Source organism: Kwoniella newhampshirensis, chromosome 14 (assembly GCF_039105145.1).
Source record: "Kwoniella newhampshirensis strain CBS 13917 chromosome 14, whole genome shotgun sequence".
In the NCBI taxonomy this organism is placed as follows: Eukaryota; Fungi; Basidiomycota; class Tremellomycetes; order Tremellales; family Cryptococcaceae; genus Kwoniella; species Kwoniella newhampshirensis.
Genome location: NC_089967.1, coordinates 813,733 through 832,632, shown reverse-complemented (window position 1 = coordinate 832,632; position 18,900 = coordinate 813,733). Strand labels below are relative to the sequence as shown.

Genomic DNA, 18,900 nt, shown 5'->3' with positions numbered 1-18,900 from the left:
AACGGAATGACTGTCAAATCCTACACTGCTTCGCCCAATATACATAGCCTCGTACATGTGCATTGCTTTGCATAGTGACGATTTGCGACAATGTAATGGACGTCCCGTCGACACTAGCATAGTGTCTAGCAGCTGGTGATTTATAATGACATGACGCTCTAAGTCTATGTCATTACAGGATATCCGCCCGAGCAATGGTCCATCATTATGTGCTCTACAGGATCTCGTCTAGATCTCGCATTGTCCCATTTCACTTCCCGCCGCCTGGTCCTCGCCCCCCATTCTTACAGCACCTGCTCATACATGAAGCAAGGCTTGGTACCCCCTCCCTTCTCCTCTGGCCACGCAATGTCAACGACCTTGACCTGGGTGAAGCCGGTCTTGCGAAGCACGCCGCCAGAAGCGAGGTTGACGGTCTCGCAGAACTGGGAAGAGTGTGGATGTTAGCCAAAGGTTTGTTCGGGCAGTCATCATTCGTAGCTAAGTTGACTAGGCGGTTAGAGGGACAGTGGTAATTCTCCCGGACGACTCTGAGTCGATACGACAGGGGTAATTGAAGGGGACAATGATAGGCGCTGGGCGATGGGCAATATAGCGAAGCATACCAGGACAACACTCACAGCCACGACCTTGTTCACTCCCAACCACCTCAGATAATCCAATGTCACATTGATCATCGTACTTCCCAATCCTTTGCCCGCCTGGTCAGGAACGACATTATACGCCATCTCCCAATTCTGCACTCCTCCTTCCTCAGATTGCGATTCTGTCCTATCGGACGGGCCGACGTGCATATCGCCCACCACTCGACCTGTGGAGACTTGACGCAGGGCTCCGAAGAGGAAGAAGCGGGTGCCGTCGAATGTCTCAAGGGGCAGAGGGTCGGGTAAGGCCGAGACCAGGAGGTTGAGAAGGGCGTCGCGGTCGGCGAGAGGAGCGTACATGAATGATAGGTCGGATTCGGCGTAGCTATGTACGAGTGAGGTAAGAGAGATGCCATTGGATTAGCACGAGGTCACAAGGGTCTTTGGCGTTAGGTGCGGAGGCGTATACGAAATATCGGTGACGACGACGAACTCACGGATACGGTCTTCGACAAGACCATTTCCCAATCTCGGGATAATTGAACAGTCTCAACTGGGAAAGTCAGAGTGACCTTGATTGAGCAGCCGTCCTACCCGCGTCATGATCCCACCCGACTCACAATATCATCCGCATCATCCGCTTTCCAAGGAGTCAATCTGAAATCTGGAAGACCGGGAAGAGGGATATAAGCTTTCCCATCGTCGTCCACTTGTACGGGACAGGGAACGATGGTCTGGGGGATCTGGTCGCTGAGCGATGTCATCGGTTCGAGAGTTGAATGTTATTGTCGTTTTCTCGACTTGGGGTCGCTGGGTATGTATACGATGTGAGTGAGGAGTGGAGTCTGTAAATAGATCCGGTGGAAGGGGTTTCGGATTGACGGTAGAGTACTTGATATGCCGAACAAAGTCGCTCAAAGGGGCCGTCAAATCGAGCAGAGAAGAGTGTTAGGGATTCAAAGGAGAAGGATATCAAGCATCAGTGCCGCACACTGTCCATACATGTGTGACTCATGTCGAGAGGATCGTCAAGCCTCATCCCAGCGTCGTTTCTTTAGCATGTTCGAGTCGAGATCGCAGTGAGTTTAGACGCTCGGCGATCAATCAATCATCCGGATCAAAATCATGCGGGTTCACCGACTGATAGATAACTTAACCCTAAAACCATGAGGTGGCCCATATGGGTCATCACCTCTTGCATTGCATCGGTCAATCACAAGGCGCCTTGAAGACGTTGATTGTACAAGGGGTCACTCCAGTTGGTACATGTGATGTGATTGGAGATCACACCGTAGAGTAAGATGATATTATCGATGTGCATGCACTGCGCTATATACTGATGTACTTTATTTGACCCAACGAGAAAAATAACAAAGACTCCTGATACCCGTTGATTGACCGATCTCCCAATAGGTTATTTGTCTTATTCAAATCCGCCGATCTGTGCGTCTTGCTGCTAGTGTCGCAGTGCAACTACTCCTCCCCGCCTCCGATCTCCAGGATCTGTCTCTCCGCAGGTTTCCCCTCTTTCGCTCTCCCTACTGCCCTGCCCAATTCTTCGACAACACCACTCAAAATCCTCACCTCTTCCTCGGGACCTAGACCCTCATCCTCGTCGCCTCCCAGTTGTTGGCCTAGATGGAAACCCATCATTGAAGCGTCAAACATCCCAATCTGATCCCTGAAGGTCTTCACCTTGACTCGTGTATCTTCCAGTCTCCATCTCAGATCTCCCAGATTTGTTATTGTATCCCGGGCCAAGTTCAGATCTCGCTGTATCAATTCCGTCTTTGTTGGCTCACCCCCTACTACCAGATGTGAAGACTTGTCATATACACGTTTCCAGATAGGTGACCTATCTCGCTCTTGCTCCAGCTCATGTCGAGTGGAATGCAGATGCATCAAAAGTGTAGACCCGTGCGTCGATGCCCTTGTCGCATGTTGGACACTGGTTGCGGTCAGATGCTGCAGTGTGTCAAGAGTTGATGAGAGTCGAAGGAGAAGAGAATGAAGCTTGCGTGATAAGGTCTCGGGTGACGGTCGAGAGGCAGGAGGAAGGGAGAGTAGCTGGACAAGACGGTCAAACTGAGTATATTGTGTCTGTTAGCATCCAGATCTGCGTGGACCCATCCTTTTGAGATCGGCCTCACCTCATACTGCATCCAGCTGAACGCATTAACGCTCATAGAGTCGATATTGACAACCTCGTCCGACAAATCCCGCGTCAGGTCACCAAGCTGAAAGAGAAGCATTTAGTTAGCTTTCGCGGTGTCCGAGTCGGAGATAGGCTTACCTCTATCAACTGCTGTCCCACGATTGCCTTATCTTCCAGGTTCGATCCAGTTAGAACGGCGACACCCAACTCCCAAACTCTGTACCGCTTGTCAGCCGTAGCAGATCTCTGGAACGTCTGAATGCAGATGCCGCCAAAAGGTTTCACTCACCTCACATACTCCAAACCATTCGCTAGACCACCATCCCCCAACATCCTCACACTATCAAAGATGTCTCTTGCTCCTCTCACTTCCTTCGTCAAAGCCCTCGCGACTTGACCCACATCCACCTCGTCCCCCTTTTTCTCGCTTGTCCATCTCCAAAACGGTCTCGCATTCTCCACCGTCCCATCTCCGACAAATCCACCGGATAGCAGACTGAGTTGACACCCCAGACCAGCTAGAGCACATGCGGGAGTCGCTAGCGTCCGGACTGGAAGAAGAAAGAATTCTGTGCCGAGAGTGATTTCTCCATCTCCTGGCAAGCTGGTGAACATCCGAGAGACGAAATCGTTGGATAGGAATCGTAAAGATCTGCCGAGGATCCTGAATATCAACGGAGGTAAGAGAGGGAGCAGGAAGTAGGTAGCGGCGCTGAAGAGTGAGATGAGGATCAGCCCGTTGGCTAAGTGGGAGAATAAGGGTGATAAGAGTGTTTGTAGTGGGAGGATGAGGAGTTGGAGGGGGGTAAGGAGTAAACTAAGCGTGTTGAGCAGAGCGGGACGTGCATTGGTTTTCTGGGCGCGTGCTGGCTTCACACTAGTGGACGCAATGCTGGATGAACGAGAAGGTGATGCAGGAACGAGAACCCGACGTCGAACAGGATCTCGTCGTCGTGGAGTGTTCATTACAGGTCGTCTTGACGATGAGGTTGAGGACGTCGGGATTGAAATGCTCGGAGAAGCTCGACCGGAAGAAGACGTTTTGGTGATCTTCTTGGGCGTCCGAGGTGGATTTACAGATGATGAGGCGTCCATGATCGGTAGAGAAGGGTCGGAATCTGACTGGGAATCCCAATCCGAATCGTTTCCCTGCTCTCCTTCTTGCTGATTTATCGAATCCTTGCGCGTTGCTATTGACGAACAGGAAGCTGGCCACGGTGGTGATGATACGCGAAATGTACCAGGTATGGAGTAAGATCCGTCGGTCATGTCATCCGGGAGGTCTGACTTGACGGAGGAAGCATGAAGATGAGATGCGATAAAAGTGTGAAGGTGGCAAAATCAACGTTGTCTGTCCCAACGTCATCCCCACGTTTTGATCGTCATCACTCATCACATCAACCCAGACTGAGGGGCACCGCGTCCTCAAGCATTCTGACATTTCGCATCATGCATCTTGTATGGATAGTGCTTGATATATGCTTTGATGCGCAGGGCTGAGACAGTACGAGCAGTGTGTAGCGCATGCCAGAAAAAGTTGAAGCATACTGCACGACAGAAGGAAACATCTGCCTTTGTGATTTTGGACACTTTTGGTTTAGTCACTCGGCATAAAGGGGACGGACGCTGCTGCGCAGTATACCGGCCAAGTGGAGCTTTTGACAAAAGAGGGACATCCTAAAGCGACCCTCTCTTGAGTGAGACAGCACTTTTTTGCGGTTCACCTGTACAAAGAGAAGCGTGTTATGCATGGATTGATTGATAACAGGTAGATAGGCGAAATGCCATAATGAGCGGTGTGCACCAACATTGCAGAGAACGGCGGCGAGAAGGACAGAGACGTCATTCATCGATTGGGGAGTGGTAGTAGTTTGGAAGAATCAATGCATGGCGTGTGTTTATTCTGTCTAGTCTCTATTTGGCTTTTTCTTTTTCCCTGACAAGAAGATGATTGACAGATGCTTGCAAAAAGGGTATTGGATTCCCACACGACCACACTATCATATCATGGATGACAAGAGGTCAAACCATCTCAATCAAACTGCTCTGCATCTTGGTCATACCTCCGATTCTATCGTCACACGTTCTGATCGCCATCATCGTTCACTGTCTATCTGCACGAAACGGACTGGCGCTACTCCTTTCACCGAGGGCTCCTGAGCCCAGACCAACCAGCCCCCGGGTGTCGCCATTGAAAGCCGGGGACATTGCTCGTACTCTTACGACATCACATCTCGAGGACGCGCTTCAGACATTGTTCGTGACAAGTCTGGGCTCATTAGTCCTCCCCCCGGTACGACTGAAACACACACCAAGGATCGAGCCTTGTGGGTGCTCGGACATCGACTCCCGTGGTTTGGCAGAGTGATACTATGCCAAGGCAGAGGAGATAAGCAGATCTCCAGTCATACCTTACGAGAGGAAAGAGGATCACCGCGTCGTTATCTTCTGCACACAAAAGTCCCACTCCACAGTACGCCCATCAGACAGCGAGAAGAACAGCTTGGATACCTCTGTTCAATACATATCCATTACAATCATCGCCAAACCCGTCCCGATCATAACATATGCATCAACAACAGATATCTGATCACGACCATCCAACGTAAGTCACAACGAACAACCCTGGACTAGTTTCATTCCCTGGTTTACCAAACTTCGTCACAAGCATTTGTCGCTGACCGTCAAATTGCGGTCCCGTAACCACTCAGATGACTTCCTTTTTACCGACCAACATACTCAACGCCACCACCTCCATACTCTCTCCTCCATCTCCTACGAAAATCAAACTGGCCCTTTCACCGACGCCTGGCGCCCCTCTTTACAACGACGCGACTCTGATCCCATCAAAATACCTCACCGAGAAACGTGACGAGGACGAAGGATATCCACCTTCACCAGTCGTGGATCCTCATCAGACTTGGTCGGGGCAGACAAGTTCACTGAATCCACATCCCACGAGACCTACACCGCAACCTGGATCTGAGACACAAGCAGCCTCTCCTCCCCCAACGATCAACCTCGTTCGATCACCACCCTCGACATTAATGGATGCTCCAGCCAGAGCGGCAATGAACCTTCCCAACAGTCAAACAGCTGCGGCACAGGCAAGGGCTGTCAGGGGTGGTGAGGCCAGGACTCCGGAATATGAGATTGACGAAGAGGGCATGGGCTATGCAAGTCCTTCTGGATCAAGGAGTAGACTGTATGAGGAAAGCGCGCCGCTCTTGGCTCCGACACCGCAATATCCTGATCGACCAGGACTTTCACGCTCTTCTTCCGCCGCCTCCTCATCCTCCAACCGAGGCATCCTCCGTCGGATCTTCATCGACAGAGCAACCACACCGTCTCAACATCTGACCCGTCCGACATTTCCACCACCATCCCTTTCCACATACTCACCGATTCCCCCATCTCCACTATCACTCTCGTCCAAGATCAACCTGTTCATCAATCAACTCGTATCGGTGGTTCTTTCTACCTTCTTCCTCGTTTTCGTGGTGGGCTGGGCTCTCACGGCAGAAGCGGCAAGATGTCTCCCGAGATGGGTATGGCCGGATCGGCCGAAGAACTTCCCTTGGGATAAAGAAGAGTATTGGAAGAAGGAGGGAAAGAAGATCAGCAAGGATCCCACGGACTATGCGAGGCAAGTTGGCATGGATATAGAACATCAGACTTTGGAGACGGAGGATGGGTATTATTTGAAGTGAGTTTGCTGCTTTTATGATTATCTGCCTTTATTTCAGGGGAGAGTTGGAGCTTTGCACTGATCACTCGAGCAGGATGCACAGAGTCATTGACCCAGACGCTCAACCTCACTCGGATGGTCGAGGTGAGTGTGCTATCAACCTTGCCACAGCCACAATCAGAGCCAGTAGAGACTGACTTGTCCACTACAGGTGGCTTCCCTGTCCTCGTTCTTCATGGTCTTTTCCAATCTTCAGGCTCGTTCGTGACATCGGAAGACCGATCACTCGCTTTCTGGCTCGCCAAAAACGGCGGATATCAGGTATACCTTGGAAACACGAGAGGAGTTTTTGACATGGGTCATAGGAACTTTAGTCGAAACGATCCTCGTTTCTGGGGTACGTCTGCTATGATTGATGTGAGCGATGACCCAAGTCCGTGGCTGATGGTGGAACGCGTTCATAGATTGGACGATCAGGGAGCTGGCCATGTATGATCTACCAGCCATGGTGGAGCACGTCTGTCGAGAGACAGGTTATGATAAGGTGAGTTGCCCAGCTGCTCAGATGGTACTCAATGAGACAACTGATGTCCCTTCGTACCCCAGATCGGCTTTATTGGCCATTCGCAAGGAAACGGCTTGGCCTTCATCTCCCTCTCGCTAGGCATGTGTCCTTCTCTGGGCAAGAAGCTGTCCGTCTTTATAGCCCTTGCACCGGCAGTGTATGCAGGACCATTGACGACAGGATTCCCCTTCACTGCGTTGAACAAGATGGAATGGTCGAAATGGAAGAGATTCTTCGGTGTCCTAGATTTCATACCTCTTATGAGGTGGGCCTATGATTATTGTCCAGCGAAGATCTTCGCTGCACTAGGTTATATCATGTTCGCGTTCCTGTTTGGATGGACGGATACGAACTGGTGAGTCAGCTTTTGACCTTGGCAATCACTGCTTTCTGTCATTTACATCTTGTTCTCATGAGCCACATGTCCGAGTCGAGTCACCATTGCTGACACCCGCCCTTCTTATTCAGGTTACATCGCCGAAAGACCAAGATGTTCCGGTTCACTCCCACGCCTGTCTCTTCCGCTTCAATCTTCTGGTGGTGCGGTAAAGGTGGTTTCGCCGATCGCAAATGCACCTTAGACGACAGCCTGGACAGATGGTTCGATGACAGATTCCCTCCATTGTCGATCTACTATGGAGGAAGAGATTTTCTCGTGTTGACGGAGCCACTGTTGGAGAGACTGGAGAAGAAGGAGACGGATGTAAAGGTCATCAAAGTCAGCAAGCTCGATCTGAGCGAGGTGAGTCTTGCTTCTCTAAGGTGTTGCTCTCAAGCGTCTTATCTCTGGGGGCGAATTGTGATTGTACATCGCTGACATTGTGTTTACCCTACCTAGCATTGCGACTTTTACTGGGCTGCAGAGGCAGTCGAATGGGCATACTTGTCATTCTTAGGTAAGAGCAAGTTTTCGGGTTAGTAGACATGGCTCATGCTGATATCAATGACTATTTAATGGTAGACGATATCGAAAGCACTAGACCGCGTTATCCAGATGAAGAGGAAACAGCAGAATCCGGGACGGAGACGAAGAATACGCGTGAAGGTTGACCTTCGAGAATGTATACTAGATGGGTGGCTGGTGATCGACAGCTTGTGAACTAATAATTGTTTGATACATACATTGGTAGCAGCGGAGACGGTTTTTGATGAGTAGCTAGGTCTATCGGTATGGACGGACATACACGGATGCATCAAGGTCTGATCAGTTTTCTCAACGAAAAATCAGATAGACACCAAAGACCAATCGTCGGGTTCCGACGGTAGTCTGGAGAATCGTCTACGAATCGCTTCGTATCAGTTGACACTGTATCCTGCAAGACACGGTTGATACCTATTTTGTTCGTGCATGCATGCATGCATCGACATGCATCCTGAAGGACGTGAGACATCAGCGAGGGGAGTAGAAAATACAAAAAGATGTGCTCCCACTGAGAATCGAACTCAGGGCTAAGGATTGCATCTCTAATCGAGACTCATAAACTGAATATGAGACCTTCGCTTTAACCGACTAAGCGATAGGGGCTTTTATTTTTAGCGTTTCATTAGTCGACTATATAGTTTTTACAAATGTTTGGCTTGTTTTGACCCGATCCGGCCAATGCTTATCCTACCTACCTCGGTGCGTTGGATACCGATGAGGTCAAGCGGAACAACGGATGGATGATCGACACTCGTCTAGAGACCCTACAAGAGTAGTTGACGAAAGCACACGCTGATGGGAAAACAATATCGAATGATTTGACGAAGCTCGATGGTCTTGTCGGAACTCGCTGTCAAGTTGAGTGTGTTCGCGATTGACCGGACGGATTGCAGGTCGGAAGGTAACGGTCTACCGATATGATATATCTAGAAGCAGTCCTGACTGCAGCGAAAGATGAGGGTCGCTCGACCTAGATTTTAGACAGGACTGGAAACATACTTCGATAATTTATATCTCGCAAAGCTTGATGACTTGATTGGATGCAGCCGTTGATGTGCCTGTGAGCGGAAAATGATGTGGATGAACATTGCGAGTAGACAGAACACGATTCGAGAATGGTATGGACGAAAGCGACGATTGCGATACAAAGCTGCGTACTTGTATGCTATTGTTCGGTTTGACAACAGTTTGGTACCGTGGGACAGTGAGACAGCTCTGGCACCGGCGCCGGCCTCATCCTAGGGCAGGGAGGAGCAGGTCGGCCATCCGGATCAGAGGCTACATATAGATGCGATGGACGCTGGACAGAAGCTAGATTTTCTTTGAGATCCTTCGCATCCCAGCTGTGGAGAGGTCGGGCCCCGATACAGATACACCGAGGTACAGGTGAACGCGGAGGTGGCGGAGGGCCTTTACACACGATAAGTTAAGTTAAGTTACAGTAGGCGTGACGCCACAAAGCGTTTCGGCCACGTTCAAGAGGCGAGTCCTACAACAAACAACCCTCTGTCGGTCCCCCATGTGGCTAGGTACAGTATGTGCGTTGGCATTGGTATTTCTGGGCCACACGAAACTGTGGTCCAGCTCTCGATGATGACGATCCCGAGAAGAACCCTAACTTATTCCATGATCATTCCGCTCGGGTCGCACGGTCACCTACAAGGTCTGTACCCTTGTTGTCGTACGAGATGAGAAATATATGTATATATATATTCGTGTCGCTTCGTACCAAGTCTGATTCGATACTCCTTGACTCTCCAACCGCCTTTAGAAATTCTTGCCAGAGCATCGAAAGCCCGTCTTATCATCAGCTTCACATTGTTACAGTATCATCGTCTACAACGACGTATTTCAACCTATCGCAGTAGCATCGTCCGCGCAGAGCTTGATGCTGACCTTGTTCCAGGGTGGTGAAAGCAATCGAAGATGTCCAAAGTCGAAGCTACTAATGACGAGCCCGGAATCCTACTACGACATGGGCCCCACGATCCGAACAGATGGATTCAGAAACCCAAGCCATGCCAAAGCTGGGATAAGTCATTGGGAGAAGCCAGACCAAAATAGCGACGTGCTTGATCCACGAGTGTATCACTACTGTACTCCCCTTTCGCTTCCGGAACCTCGAAGCCGCCCTTAGATACAAGAACGAGGTTGTCGAACTCGCCAGAGCGATTGGACAGATCGACACGGATATCGTCGAGCAGGAACTCACTCATTGATGCGGAGTGCCTTAAGTCAAAGTCAAGCCTGAGCCGAATTCCATCTATTCTGAGCCCATCAAGAACATCGATAGGTGAATTCATGGGAGTGGGAGGCGGGAGAGAGTGAATTTTGGACTGCAGTGAGGCGTTGATTTGGTGTACAGTATCTTATGCTTTACATCACCTCCTATGCAGTTTGTCTTGATGACCTTTTGTTCATATTGGCGACATGGTCAATGAATCTGGTCCTTCACAACACACTGTTTCAACCCTCAAGACTGGGTTTACCTGGCAACGAGTCTGCTCCACGCCATGAATCTGAAGTCGAAGTTTAGTTTTGAGGACATACATGTTACGGTATACATTTCCATGTGCTGGAGGAATACGCGAACTGTTGAGAATGACTGCCACAACATGCTTGACGGAAAGATGCAATTGACGAATGAGAGAATGGATCAAACCCAAATTTCCACGTTACTGTTCACCGCTACCCCGCAAAACCGGTATCTCAAATGCTACCTTCCCTTTCACTGCACTCACCCAGTGCCTCCGGATTTGAGGCTCTGTAGAGAGAAACAAACGGCGAGTCGACTACCAAGCATCACACAACAAATTGTCAACTCATTTCTGCTTTAGAAAACCTAGTTCGAACTTTCAAACCCACCACTTAGCCTTCGTCTAGCTCTAGGCCGCTCAAATTTCAGCGGTATCCTGTACGCTGTCGTCATCACCTCTTCCACTAGACTGGCCAAGGTATCATTTGACAGTGCCGATCCTATGGGATAGGTGATAGTGGCATCGGATTCGGCATGTCGGTGCGTCGGGCTTTTGACTGGAATGTCGACGGCCTCTGCATCCGGTAGAGGAGGGGGTTCTGTGGTGGATGAGTGCATTGAAGGGGGAAGGGGATAATCATCCACGTCAATGGCGAGGTCAACATTGGTTGCGTCTCCCTCGTCCGATCCGTACTCCCACAATGCTTCGAGAGCTGAACACGCTTCAAAGACGGGATCTCCTGCTTCCGCAAAAGCAGGAGTGGAATCTACAACAGGACTAGAAGCAGCGTCAAGTCGTCCATGAGTAGGTGGTATTGGTCGCTGAGAGAAGACCGGAGTAGCCGACGGTAGAGAGTATCGGCTCGGTTCGCCGTTGGGCGGAGGTAAGGGATCATTGATAAGAGTTTCGTATGTGAGTATTCTCCTCGCAGAACGGTATCTCCACACAAGGTCGGAAGCGGGAGAAGACGAAGACCCGTCGGTACTGAGCGTACTCAGGGGGGTGTTCTGAGGCACGCGGGAGTAACGTGGACGCAGAATACCGCGGATACCTGACGAGTCGGAAGAATCACCAACGAGCGAAGGGTAGGACAAGTCGGAGGAAGGAGTGTTTTCAGAGCCGGAATTGCTAGCAAGCACATGACGAACGGGTGGGGTTTTGGAGATTGGTGAAGTCCAGTGTGTCGCGGAGTGAGCATGTTCATGGAGAGAGTAGGGGATGTTGTGTACGTCGGGCAAGGGTGTGAAAGGTTGTAGCGTGAAGGAGGTGAGGGAAGGCGTGGAAAGGGAAGGCGATGGAGGAGTAGGAGGTGGGGTAGACTGCGAAATTTGAGGCTAGAAATGCGTTCAGTTTCCACAAGCAATGTCATACCAAAGTGAAGGAATCTTGACTTACCATGACGATGTTTGGTGGATCCTTAGTAGAATGAGAAGCGCCTATTGCGATGTCTTTCGTATGCCCGTCGGTGTCTTTCCCACTCGTCCCAAACGACATTCTCAACAATTGCATGCTTCTCCTCTTCAATGTCCTCACTGTGTCCTTGGCAGCTGAACCCAACTCCTCGCCTGTCATGTCAATGTTCTCTTCATTTCCTAGTGCCCTTTTCTTGAATATGCTAAACTTCGTGACTGGAGAAGAAGCGGAAGCGACTCGAGCAAAATTCCTAGAAGGTCTGCTGGGAAACTCTTCCGCGGTCCTGGAAGAGGTAGGATGCATGGTCGGTAGTGTTGACGTGCTTTGACCAGGCGATGAGGGTGTTAGATGTGATGTACCGACTTCGACCCATGGCGTGTGAATGGTCGAGGTGGATTGGGAGCGGGGTTGACGGCGTCGGCGGGAGAGGAGAAAATCGGACGTGGGTTGGGGCATTTTGCTGTGCCAATGCTGTTGATTTCCTCGACGAGTACGTCGAGCTCTGATTGAGGGAGATGCAGTGATGAGTTGATGAAGATCCTCAATCTTGAGGCATGTTGACAGTTGCCCAGGCGTGAGAAGACATCTTTCAGGTGCGGCTAGTGTGAAGCGAGGTCCAGACACAGGGATCGAAAGGGTGGAGAAACGAAAGATGCAGAGAATGGACCCGAAAGTCATTCACGAGGATCAAACCGAGTGGAGGCACGGTTTAGCAAAACGTGGTGTTACGTAACGGTTTTTCAACCCGCGTCGAAGAGCCCATTGAACATAAGCAAAAAGTCGCGTCTTACAGCAAAGTTGTCCCTTTGTAACGACGCCAACATTGATATCAAGGCTGTGAACCCCAGTACAACATGTCCCACTACGCATCCAAAACGCCTAAACCACCACGAAGACCACTGAATCAGCACTCCACCATCTCCACCGTCAACAATCATGCGCAACCTGCGAGAACATTGACGGAAGATCAGCGTGGCGAGATACGAGAGGCCTTCGACCTCTTTGACGTGGATAAGGACGGAGCGATAGATTATCACGAGTTGAAGGTGGCCATGCGGGCCTTGGGATTCGATGCGAAGAAAGGGGAGGTGATGAAGTTGTTGAAAGAGCATGGCGGGGAGGATGGACTGATGGATTTCATCGCCTTTGAAAGGATTAGTGGGTTTTCACTTCAGTCTTTCAGATTGACGCGGCAGAGGAGGATAGTCTCTGTGACCTGATTAGCAGTGAACGGCGCAGGATAAGCAAGCACGTCGAGCTGACTCGTGGATCCACACAGTGACAGAAAAGATCCTCGCTCGAAATCCAGAACACGAATTACGGAGAGCATTCGAGCTGTTCGACGATGATCATACAGGTCGGATCTCACTGAAAAACCTGAAGAGGGTGGCTCGGGAGCTGGGTGAGAACTTGGGAGAGGAGGAATTGTGAGTGCAGGCTTATGTCACGTCCTGAGGTGTGTCCTGGAAGGTTGGGGCAGATTATTGACCATCTTTGGCTATTCACTCTTGGCCAATGTCAATATTCTATTCTCTCTCATCGCACTTCGTACCGATCTCATCACTTTGAAATCCATCGCTCCGCGTTCATGCCGTTACCTCCTCCTGACCACACCGCTGGACATCGCTCGTTCATAGACAAGCAATGATAGACGAATTCGACCTCGATGCAGATGGAGAGATCAACCTAGACGAGTTCCTGGCGATCATGCTGGATGGCGAGTGACCAAAGCCTGGAAGGAAGAATCGTCGAGAAGAGTTTAGAGCGGCGTCATGCCGAGCAGGAGGGGCATCCTGTATGCGCGAGAGATGGCGCGAATGAGGTGTTGAGAATCTTGATACGGAAGACAAGGACCGATATGGCGGTGATGGGTCTTTTGGATCGCCTCTCACAGTGTATGTAGTCGTAATGATAATGCTATTTGCCTTAGGCAGATCAGGTCAGCGGGCGGAAAGCTGGGACTCGGGTAGCTCGAGTCATCAAAGAGTCAGCTTCGGCGGGTGTCATCCATCTCCCTGGAGAATCTACCATGCGGTCAAATTGTCGGACCATTGGAGATACATGGGCGCACTACGGATACAGTTGGTTTCGTGTGTATATCTTCCTTTCCTTTGGCTCTTCCGGTACATTCAGCCTTCTCAAACTGCGCGCCGTCAAAGTCTAGTACACATTACCCCTGTTCCTGTTCCAAAATCTTTGTCTTCCAGTTGCCGGAGCGTAATCCGCCTGACCCATCTGATTACCTACATATCCACCCGACGCATATCCGACCTCCCTATCCCGACTCCTCCTTCGGTTCGTGCAGCAGCTGAAACACACGACAAAGGTCGAGAAGAACAGGATAATTGTGGCTGCCAAAGTGAGCCAGATGGCTGTGCTGAATGAGGCTCGGGCGGAGGTGTTGTTGTTGATCTCGTGTTTGATGATTCCAAAAAGGACAAAGTCGATCACCATCGCGGCGAGAGAAACGATGAATGCCAGGAGAGCAATCATGGCAGCGAAGAGGAAGCCGAGGTGGTCGGAACAGAGAGCGATGAGGAAGGAGAGGAATGCGAGGCCTGGAGAAGAGACATACAGGTCAGTGAGGGATTTCAAAATGTAAGATCAGGGAGTAGAGTGATGGAGAAGATGGGAATCCAGCAGGCACACAAGTCACTCACCGGTAGCAATAGGATGCAAGATTAAAGCCTTTGTCAAAGTGTCCAAATGAGTGTTTGAATAGTTCCACCCAGTGATCCTCGAGATCTGAGCGGTGTGATATCCTAGTTGTGAAGGTGTGCATCCGCCATTACCGCTCTGTTAATGTGAAAGAGTCGTCAGAACTCTGTCAACGCTTTCTCTTATCGAGAGATCGGTTGACTCACTCTGACATTGGCACAATACCCGAAAACCCCGAATGTCGCTTTGGCCCTGTTGGAGGTAGTGACATCGAGAAATGAGATGTTGTTGATGACAGGTGAGGAGACTGAGCAAGGAGAGAGGGTGGAGATCAGCTTCACTGCCGGAACGGGTCGTATGAAAAAGTATGCGAGCAACTGATTCGGTGATAAAGGAGTTGTAAGGGTGTATAGACAGTGGTGGTCTGTTCACTACACTCACTCGTAGAAACTAGCAGGAGTACAGTCGCTGCCAAGAGCAGGAAGGACCCGCAGTGTATCGGACCGAGAGCCATTGTAAAGGAATTGAAGGGTTTGTTCAGATTCCACAGGATTCGAGTTGCCAAAGTGGGATCACAACGCAAGACTGACGGTCGAGGTAATTATCAGTACCGTGTCGAGGAGGATAGGAATAGCGAGCAGATCAAAAAAAAGTCCGGAATGCCAACTAGAACGGCGATCAAAAAGCAAGGTATGTTTCGAAAACGACTGTCCCTCTCTCTCTCTATATATATGCATTGCCACCCAACCTCCTCCCTCATCTATCGCATCCGACCATCTCACCTCGGTTACTACACAGCAATGGACAGCTGGACAGTGGACGAATGGAGAAGAACAGCAGCAGCAGCGCCTTTGAGACGCGTCATACGTCATAACACAAGAGCAACAATCAGGCACCACCGTACCTACAGCAGTAGAGAGAGGTCGTGACGTTGTTGACAAGTTTGTTTTTTTTAGTATCTCCGAAACGGGTCGGAGGAGGGACTGCGAGATGGGACACTGTATGACAAACTCTGGTTGCTCTCTATAGCTCTCAGGCTAGGGGAGATGGAGAGGAGGATTGGGGGAGGAGGCGGAAGATGAGACGGAGAAGGCCCTCTTGCTGCGTATCAACCTTTCTCCATTTCTTTCAAATCCCATTCTCTTCGATAGATGGAATCTTCCATTGGAGCGGAAAGTACCATGCTATATTGAGAGCCACGATCAAGCGAGCACTGCCTTGTTGTGCTCTAGTCTTCCTTATCTGTATACGCGAGAATCGCAGCGGCGCTAGGTATGATCGGAGTACCGCATGTCCTTGGCAGAGCAAAGCATGAACCAACCCGGTGCACAGCTTGTTTCGGAGAAGATCTTGACTTATTTGATCATCCTATTTAATGATCGTCGACCTCCACCATAAATTTCCTCGTCCACTTTATCTACTGGTGATATAGACGGCGACAAAGGTGTACTTGCTCAGATCACACACGTACATCTCAACATCAGATCATACATCACATTGCTAGACATACCATGCCGCTGTACAAGCTCACCGAGAAACGTCTGAAGAAACGCGAATGGGAGGATGAGACGGGCATCACGGCTTTGAAGTCCAAGATGAGGGAGATGGGAGAAGGAAGTAGTGCTGGAAGTGGAAGCGGAGATGAGTGGAGTGATGAGTCCGAGTCGGATAGTGATGGTGATGAGGGAGACTCTGGGTCGGACGACGACGACGAGGAGGATCAGGAAGGAAGTGAGGATGAGTCTGAATCTGAAGATGGAGGTATGTCCGTTGACATCGACATCTCGAGACAGGTGGAACGAATGTGCTGCTCATCTTCATGTCTCGACAGAACTCGACTCCGAAGCCGCTGAAGATTTCGACGACGGGTCATCAGAAGCTGAGAGTGTTGTTGGGAAACGAAAACGAGCGATCTCCATATCAGATAAAAGCGATGCTTCCGATGGTATGTCGACTATATCACCTCTTCTCTGCGTCTTGATTCGACCTGGACATCGGAATATCCTTTCTCCTGGTGTATCCATGACGGGTCGAGAGTGCGATACTGCAACGAGTCGCTTGAGATGGATCGCGTAGCTGATGGTAAGGGTGTTCTCAGACTTCTCAATCACGGTCGAAACGGCTCTGGAAAACCCTGTTTATTCCGTTGGCGAAACCCAACTGTGTGTTCTGTGTCCTGGAAAAGTTTTGAAAAACGATCATATCGTCAAAACCCATCTCGAGAGTAATGTAAGTGTTGTGGAGCGGCTCCCCTTTCTGGTCGAATCTTCTTTTTTTTCGGATTGCCTGCGACCGCCTCACAAGAGAGAAAAGAGGGAATGTACGCTTCGTGTACCTATCTGAAAGTTCTCAGTCTTGGTGTATTCTTGAAATTCCTCTCCAGGCACTCTTGGCTGCCTTGCCACACAAAGGCGCAAGACGATCGAGTGCTGACCCGTGTCCCGGATCTTGATCAGGCCCATAAACGAGCTGCTAAGCGATTCTTTGCACGAATAACAGCCAACCCCCCTCCTCCCGGATCAGATCCCCGCGAAATCGTCGATGAGATCCTTGATCAATTAGAAGATGGAATCCCTACACCCGCGACCACGCCCACGGTATCCACCAAAGCACCAAAAGATCGGAATATATCGAAAGCTGATAGACCGAAGAGCTCGAAAGAACGCAAAGAGTTGAAAGCAAAATCTATGTTGGAGAAAAAAACAAGTGACGGCACGAATGAGATCTTGGATGAGAGCAAGTTGAATAGAAAGGCAAGGAGATTACTGGCCGCTCAGCAGAAAGGCGGGGAAGGTGAGAAGAAGACAACAGACTTGACAGAGACGAAGAAGGAGGGGGAGGGAAAGGGCAAAAGTACCAAAGCAAAAAAGCAGAAAGTAGCTTAGACATCGGACTGAACGTAGAATAGAACACACACAAGAGTATGCACTTGACGACCTTTCATGACACCGCTTTGGTTTTCCCATGTAGCATATGACACGGGCAGCCCATACTTTCGCATCGCATTACTTGAGACCCCAGCTAGCTCGACTGTCCATCTACCCGCATCACGTCATAGCATCTACGATAGCGGTCCCTTGGTGAATGACCTTCTCTCCGCCCTTTTGCTCGTCTCAAGGCTCAGGCTGCACTTAGTAGTTGACGCTCTTGAGATAATCGGCGAGTTTCGCAGCGACGATGTTGGCCTCACCCGCACTGGTCGGTGCGTCGTACTGTGAATCTATAGTCAGCATCGTCTACGAGGAGTTTCGTTCATCGCCCAATCACGAATGGTGTGACCGAAAGGGGAGGAGCGAAACGACAGCGATATGACCAAGGCCGGGAAGGACTCACCTCAGCAATGAGAATGGCCTGGTTCGTAGGGAAGATGAAGACTCCCCGTTCCTAATCGGTCGTGACGAAACTGTCAGCAGATATTTCTGCAGTTCCCCGTTGGATCCTCATCGGATCTCCAAACGTAAACGACATAACGATGGGTAGCATGACACTGCGTTACGCCGAGACTTGCGGTGCTCATTATCGAGCCCCACACTCACCCCTTTCCGTCCGATCACTTCATCTGGGTTGGCTTGGATCGTCATGAATTTGAAGCCGTTAAGGACGATACCGGTGCCTATGTGGGAATGGTGATGGAGATGAGAAGTGCGATGTGTACGAGCCGGATTTTGGCGTTATAATCAGATACAACGCGGGGGTTAAGAGAAAGAGGCAGTGGGGTTGAGACGTAGCGTGGTATACGGAAAGATCGATATCAACGAGATGTTGGCGGGAGGAGTCAAGTGTGATATAGGAAACCCGATTGTGAGCAATGGCCTGCAATAATGGAACGAAAACATATACTCACCTCGAACCTGGTCAGGGTTGGTAAAGTATGTCTTCACAACGGCGTCTTGCTCAGACTGTGAGAGCTGTCGGCGGAATCACACGTATCAGCATAGACCCATTTGGCTCGTCATCGGAAGGATTAAGATTGCAGCGTGGGCGGCTTGATACTTGGCCAATGATGTGGCTGAATGAAGGGCACAGAAGGACAGTTGTCACTCACGTTGTACCCGCTAGAAGCGGCCCAGACACCACCTTGTTTACCGAGGATAGCGGCTTTGGTGACCTTTCCAGTGGCCACGAGGTGGTCGTCGACGTAAGCTGTAGAACAGAAGAGGATCAGAACCCTTTTGCTGCCTGCCACGGTAAAGTTTCAGGCATAGCGAAGGACTGATAAGAGCTCAATGGACGAGGGAAGCAGAGCAGATGATGAATGGTGGTCATGAGGTCATGACTCTGTGATCGTCTTCTAGATGTCGAAGAGTTGGGAAGTAAACGGACCACCTCGTACGTACCTTGCCAAGACATTATGAGATTCGTTATTCGTTGATGAGAAGCAGAGCCAAACAATCTTTCGTTGATTTGGACCAGAGAAACTCAAGGAAAGATGGTTGAC

General features: G+C 50.2%; 8 protein-coding genes across 8 annotated transcripts; 3 read left to right on the top strand and 5 right to left on the bottom strand.

Annotated features, from left to right (window-relative positions):
* Positions 1 to 284: 284 nt before the first annotated feature.
* Positions 285 to 1,348, bottom strand: IAR55_006668 (uncharacterized protein; the record flags this gene model as incomplete). Its single annotated transcript, XM_066949748.1, has 4 exons — positions 285 to 425; positions 621 to 969; positions 1,082 to 1,137; positions 1,205 to 1,348. 4 exons carry the CDS (start codon positions 1,346 to 1,348, stop codon positions 285 to 287), a joined length of 690 nt encoding a protein of 229 aa, XP_066800042.1.
* Positions 1,349 to 2,057: 709 nt separating this feature from the next.
* IAR55_006667 (uncharacterized protein) lies at positions 2,058 to 4,008 on the bottom strand (the record flags this gene model as incomplete). Its single annotated transcript, XM_066949747.1, has 4 exons — positions 2,058 to 2,669; positions 2,735 to 2,821; positions 2,878 to 2,956; positions 3,029 to 4,008. The coding sequence occupies 4 exons, from the start codon at positions 4,006 to 4,008 to the stop codon at positions 2,058 to 2,060; spliced, it is 1,758 nt and encodes a 585-aa protein (XP_066800041.1).
* Positions 4,009 to 5,450: 1,442 nt separating this feature from the next.
* On the top strand, positions 5,451 to 8,042 carry IAR55_006666 (uncharacterized protein; the record flags this gene model as incomplete). The annotated part of the gene is made up of 8 exons (XM_066949746.1): positions 5,451 to 6,445; positions 6,522 to 6,571; positions 6,639 to 6,824; positions 6,892 to 6,971; positions 7,034 to 7,347; positions 7,461 to 7,734; positions 7,831 to 7,888; positions 7,954 to 8,042. The coding sequence occupies 8 exons, from the start codon at positions 5,451 to 5,453 to the stop codon at positions 8,040 to 8,042; spliced, it is 2,046 nt and encodes a 681-aa protein (XP_066800040.1).
* Positions 8,043 to 10,623: 2,581 nt separating this feature from the next.
* On the bottom strand, positions 10,624 to 12,260 carry IAR55_006665 (uncharacterized protein; the record flags this gene model as incomplete). Its single annotated transcript, XM_066949745.1, has 3 exons — positions 10,624 to 10,706; positions 10,780 to 11,710; positions 11,763 to 12,260. The coding sequence occupies 3 exons, from the start codon at positions 12,258 to 12,260 to the stop codon at positions 10,624 to 10,626; spliced, it is 1,512 nt and encodes a 503-aa protein (XP_066800039.1).
* A 398-nt stretch (positions 12,261 to 12,658) lies between these two features.
* On the top strand, positions 12,659 to 13,529 carry IAR55_006664 (uncharacterized protein; the record flags this gene model as incomplete). Its single annotated transcript, XM_066949744.1, has 3 exons — positions 12,659 to 12,962; positions 13,084 to 13,231; positions 13,442 to 13,529. 3 exons carry the CDS (start codon positions 12,659 to 12,661, stop codon positions 13,527 to 13,529), a joined length of 540 nt encoding a protein of 179 aa, XP_066800038.1.
* A 435-nt stretch (positions 13,530 to 13,964) lies between these two features.
* On the bottom strand, positions 13,965 to 14,976 carry IAR55_006663 (uncharacterized protein; the record flags this gene model as incomplete). The annotated part of the gene is made up of 4 exons (XM_066949743.1): positions 13,965 to 14,362; positions 14,465 to 14,600; positions 14,669 to 14,769; positions 14,904 to 14,976. 4 exons carry the CDS (start codon positions 14,974 to 14,976, stop codon positions 13,965 to 13,967), a joined length of 708 nt encoding a protein of 235 aa, XP_066800037.1.
* Positions 14,977 to 15,973: 997 nt separating this feature from the next.
* IAR55_006662 (uncharacterized protein) lies at positions 15,974 to 17,347 on the top strand (the record flags this gene model as incomplete). The annotated part of the gene is made up of 4 exons (XM_066949742.1): positions 15,974 to 16,223; positions 16,294 to 16,407; positions 16,561 to 16,691; positions 16,919 to 17,347. 4 exons carry the CDS (start codon positions 15,974 to 15,976, stop codon positions 17,345 to 17,347), a joined length of 924 nt encoding a protein of 307 aa, XP_066800036.1.
* Positions 17,348 to 17,593: 246 nt separating this feature from the next.
* Positions 17,594 to 18,812, bottom strand: IAR55_006661 (uncharacterized protein; the record flags this gene model as incomplete). Its single annotated transcript, XM_066949741.1, has 6 exons — positions 17,594 to 17,674; positions 17,796 to 17,846; positions 17,999 to 18,075; positions 18,307 to 18,370; positions 18,508 to 18,605; positions 18,800 to 18,812. The coding sequence occupies 6 exons, from the start codon at positions 18,810 to 18,812 to the stop codon at positions 17,594 to 17,596; spliced, it is 384 nt and encodes a 127-aa protein (XP_066800035.1).
* Between the last annotated feature and the right edge of the window lie 88 nt (positions 18,813 to 18,900).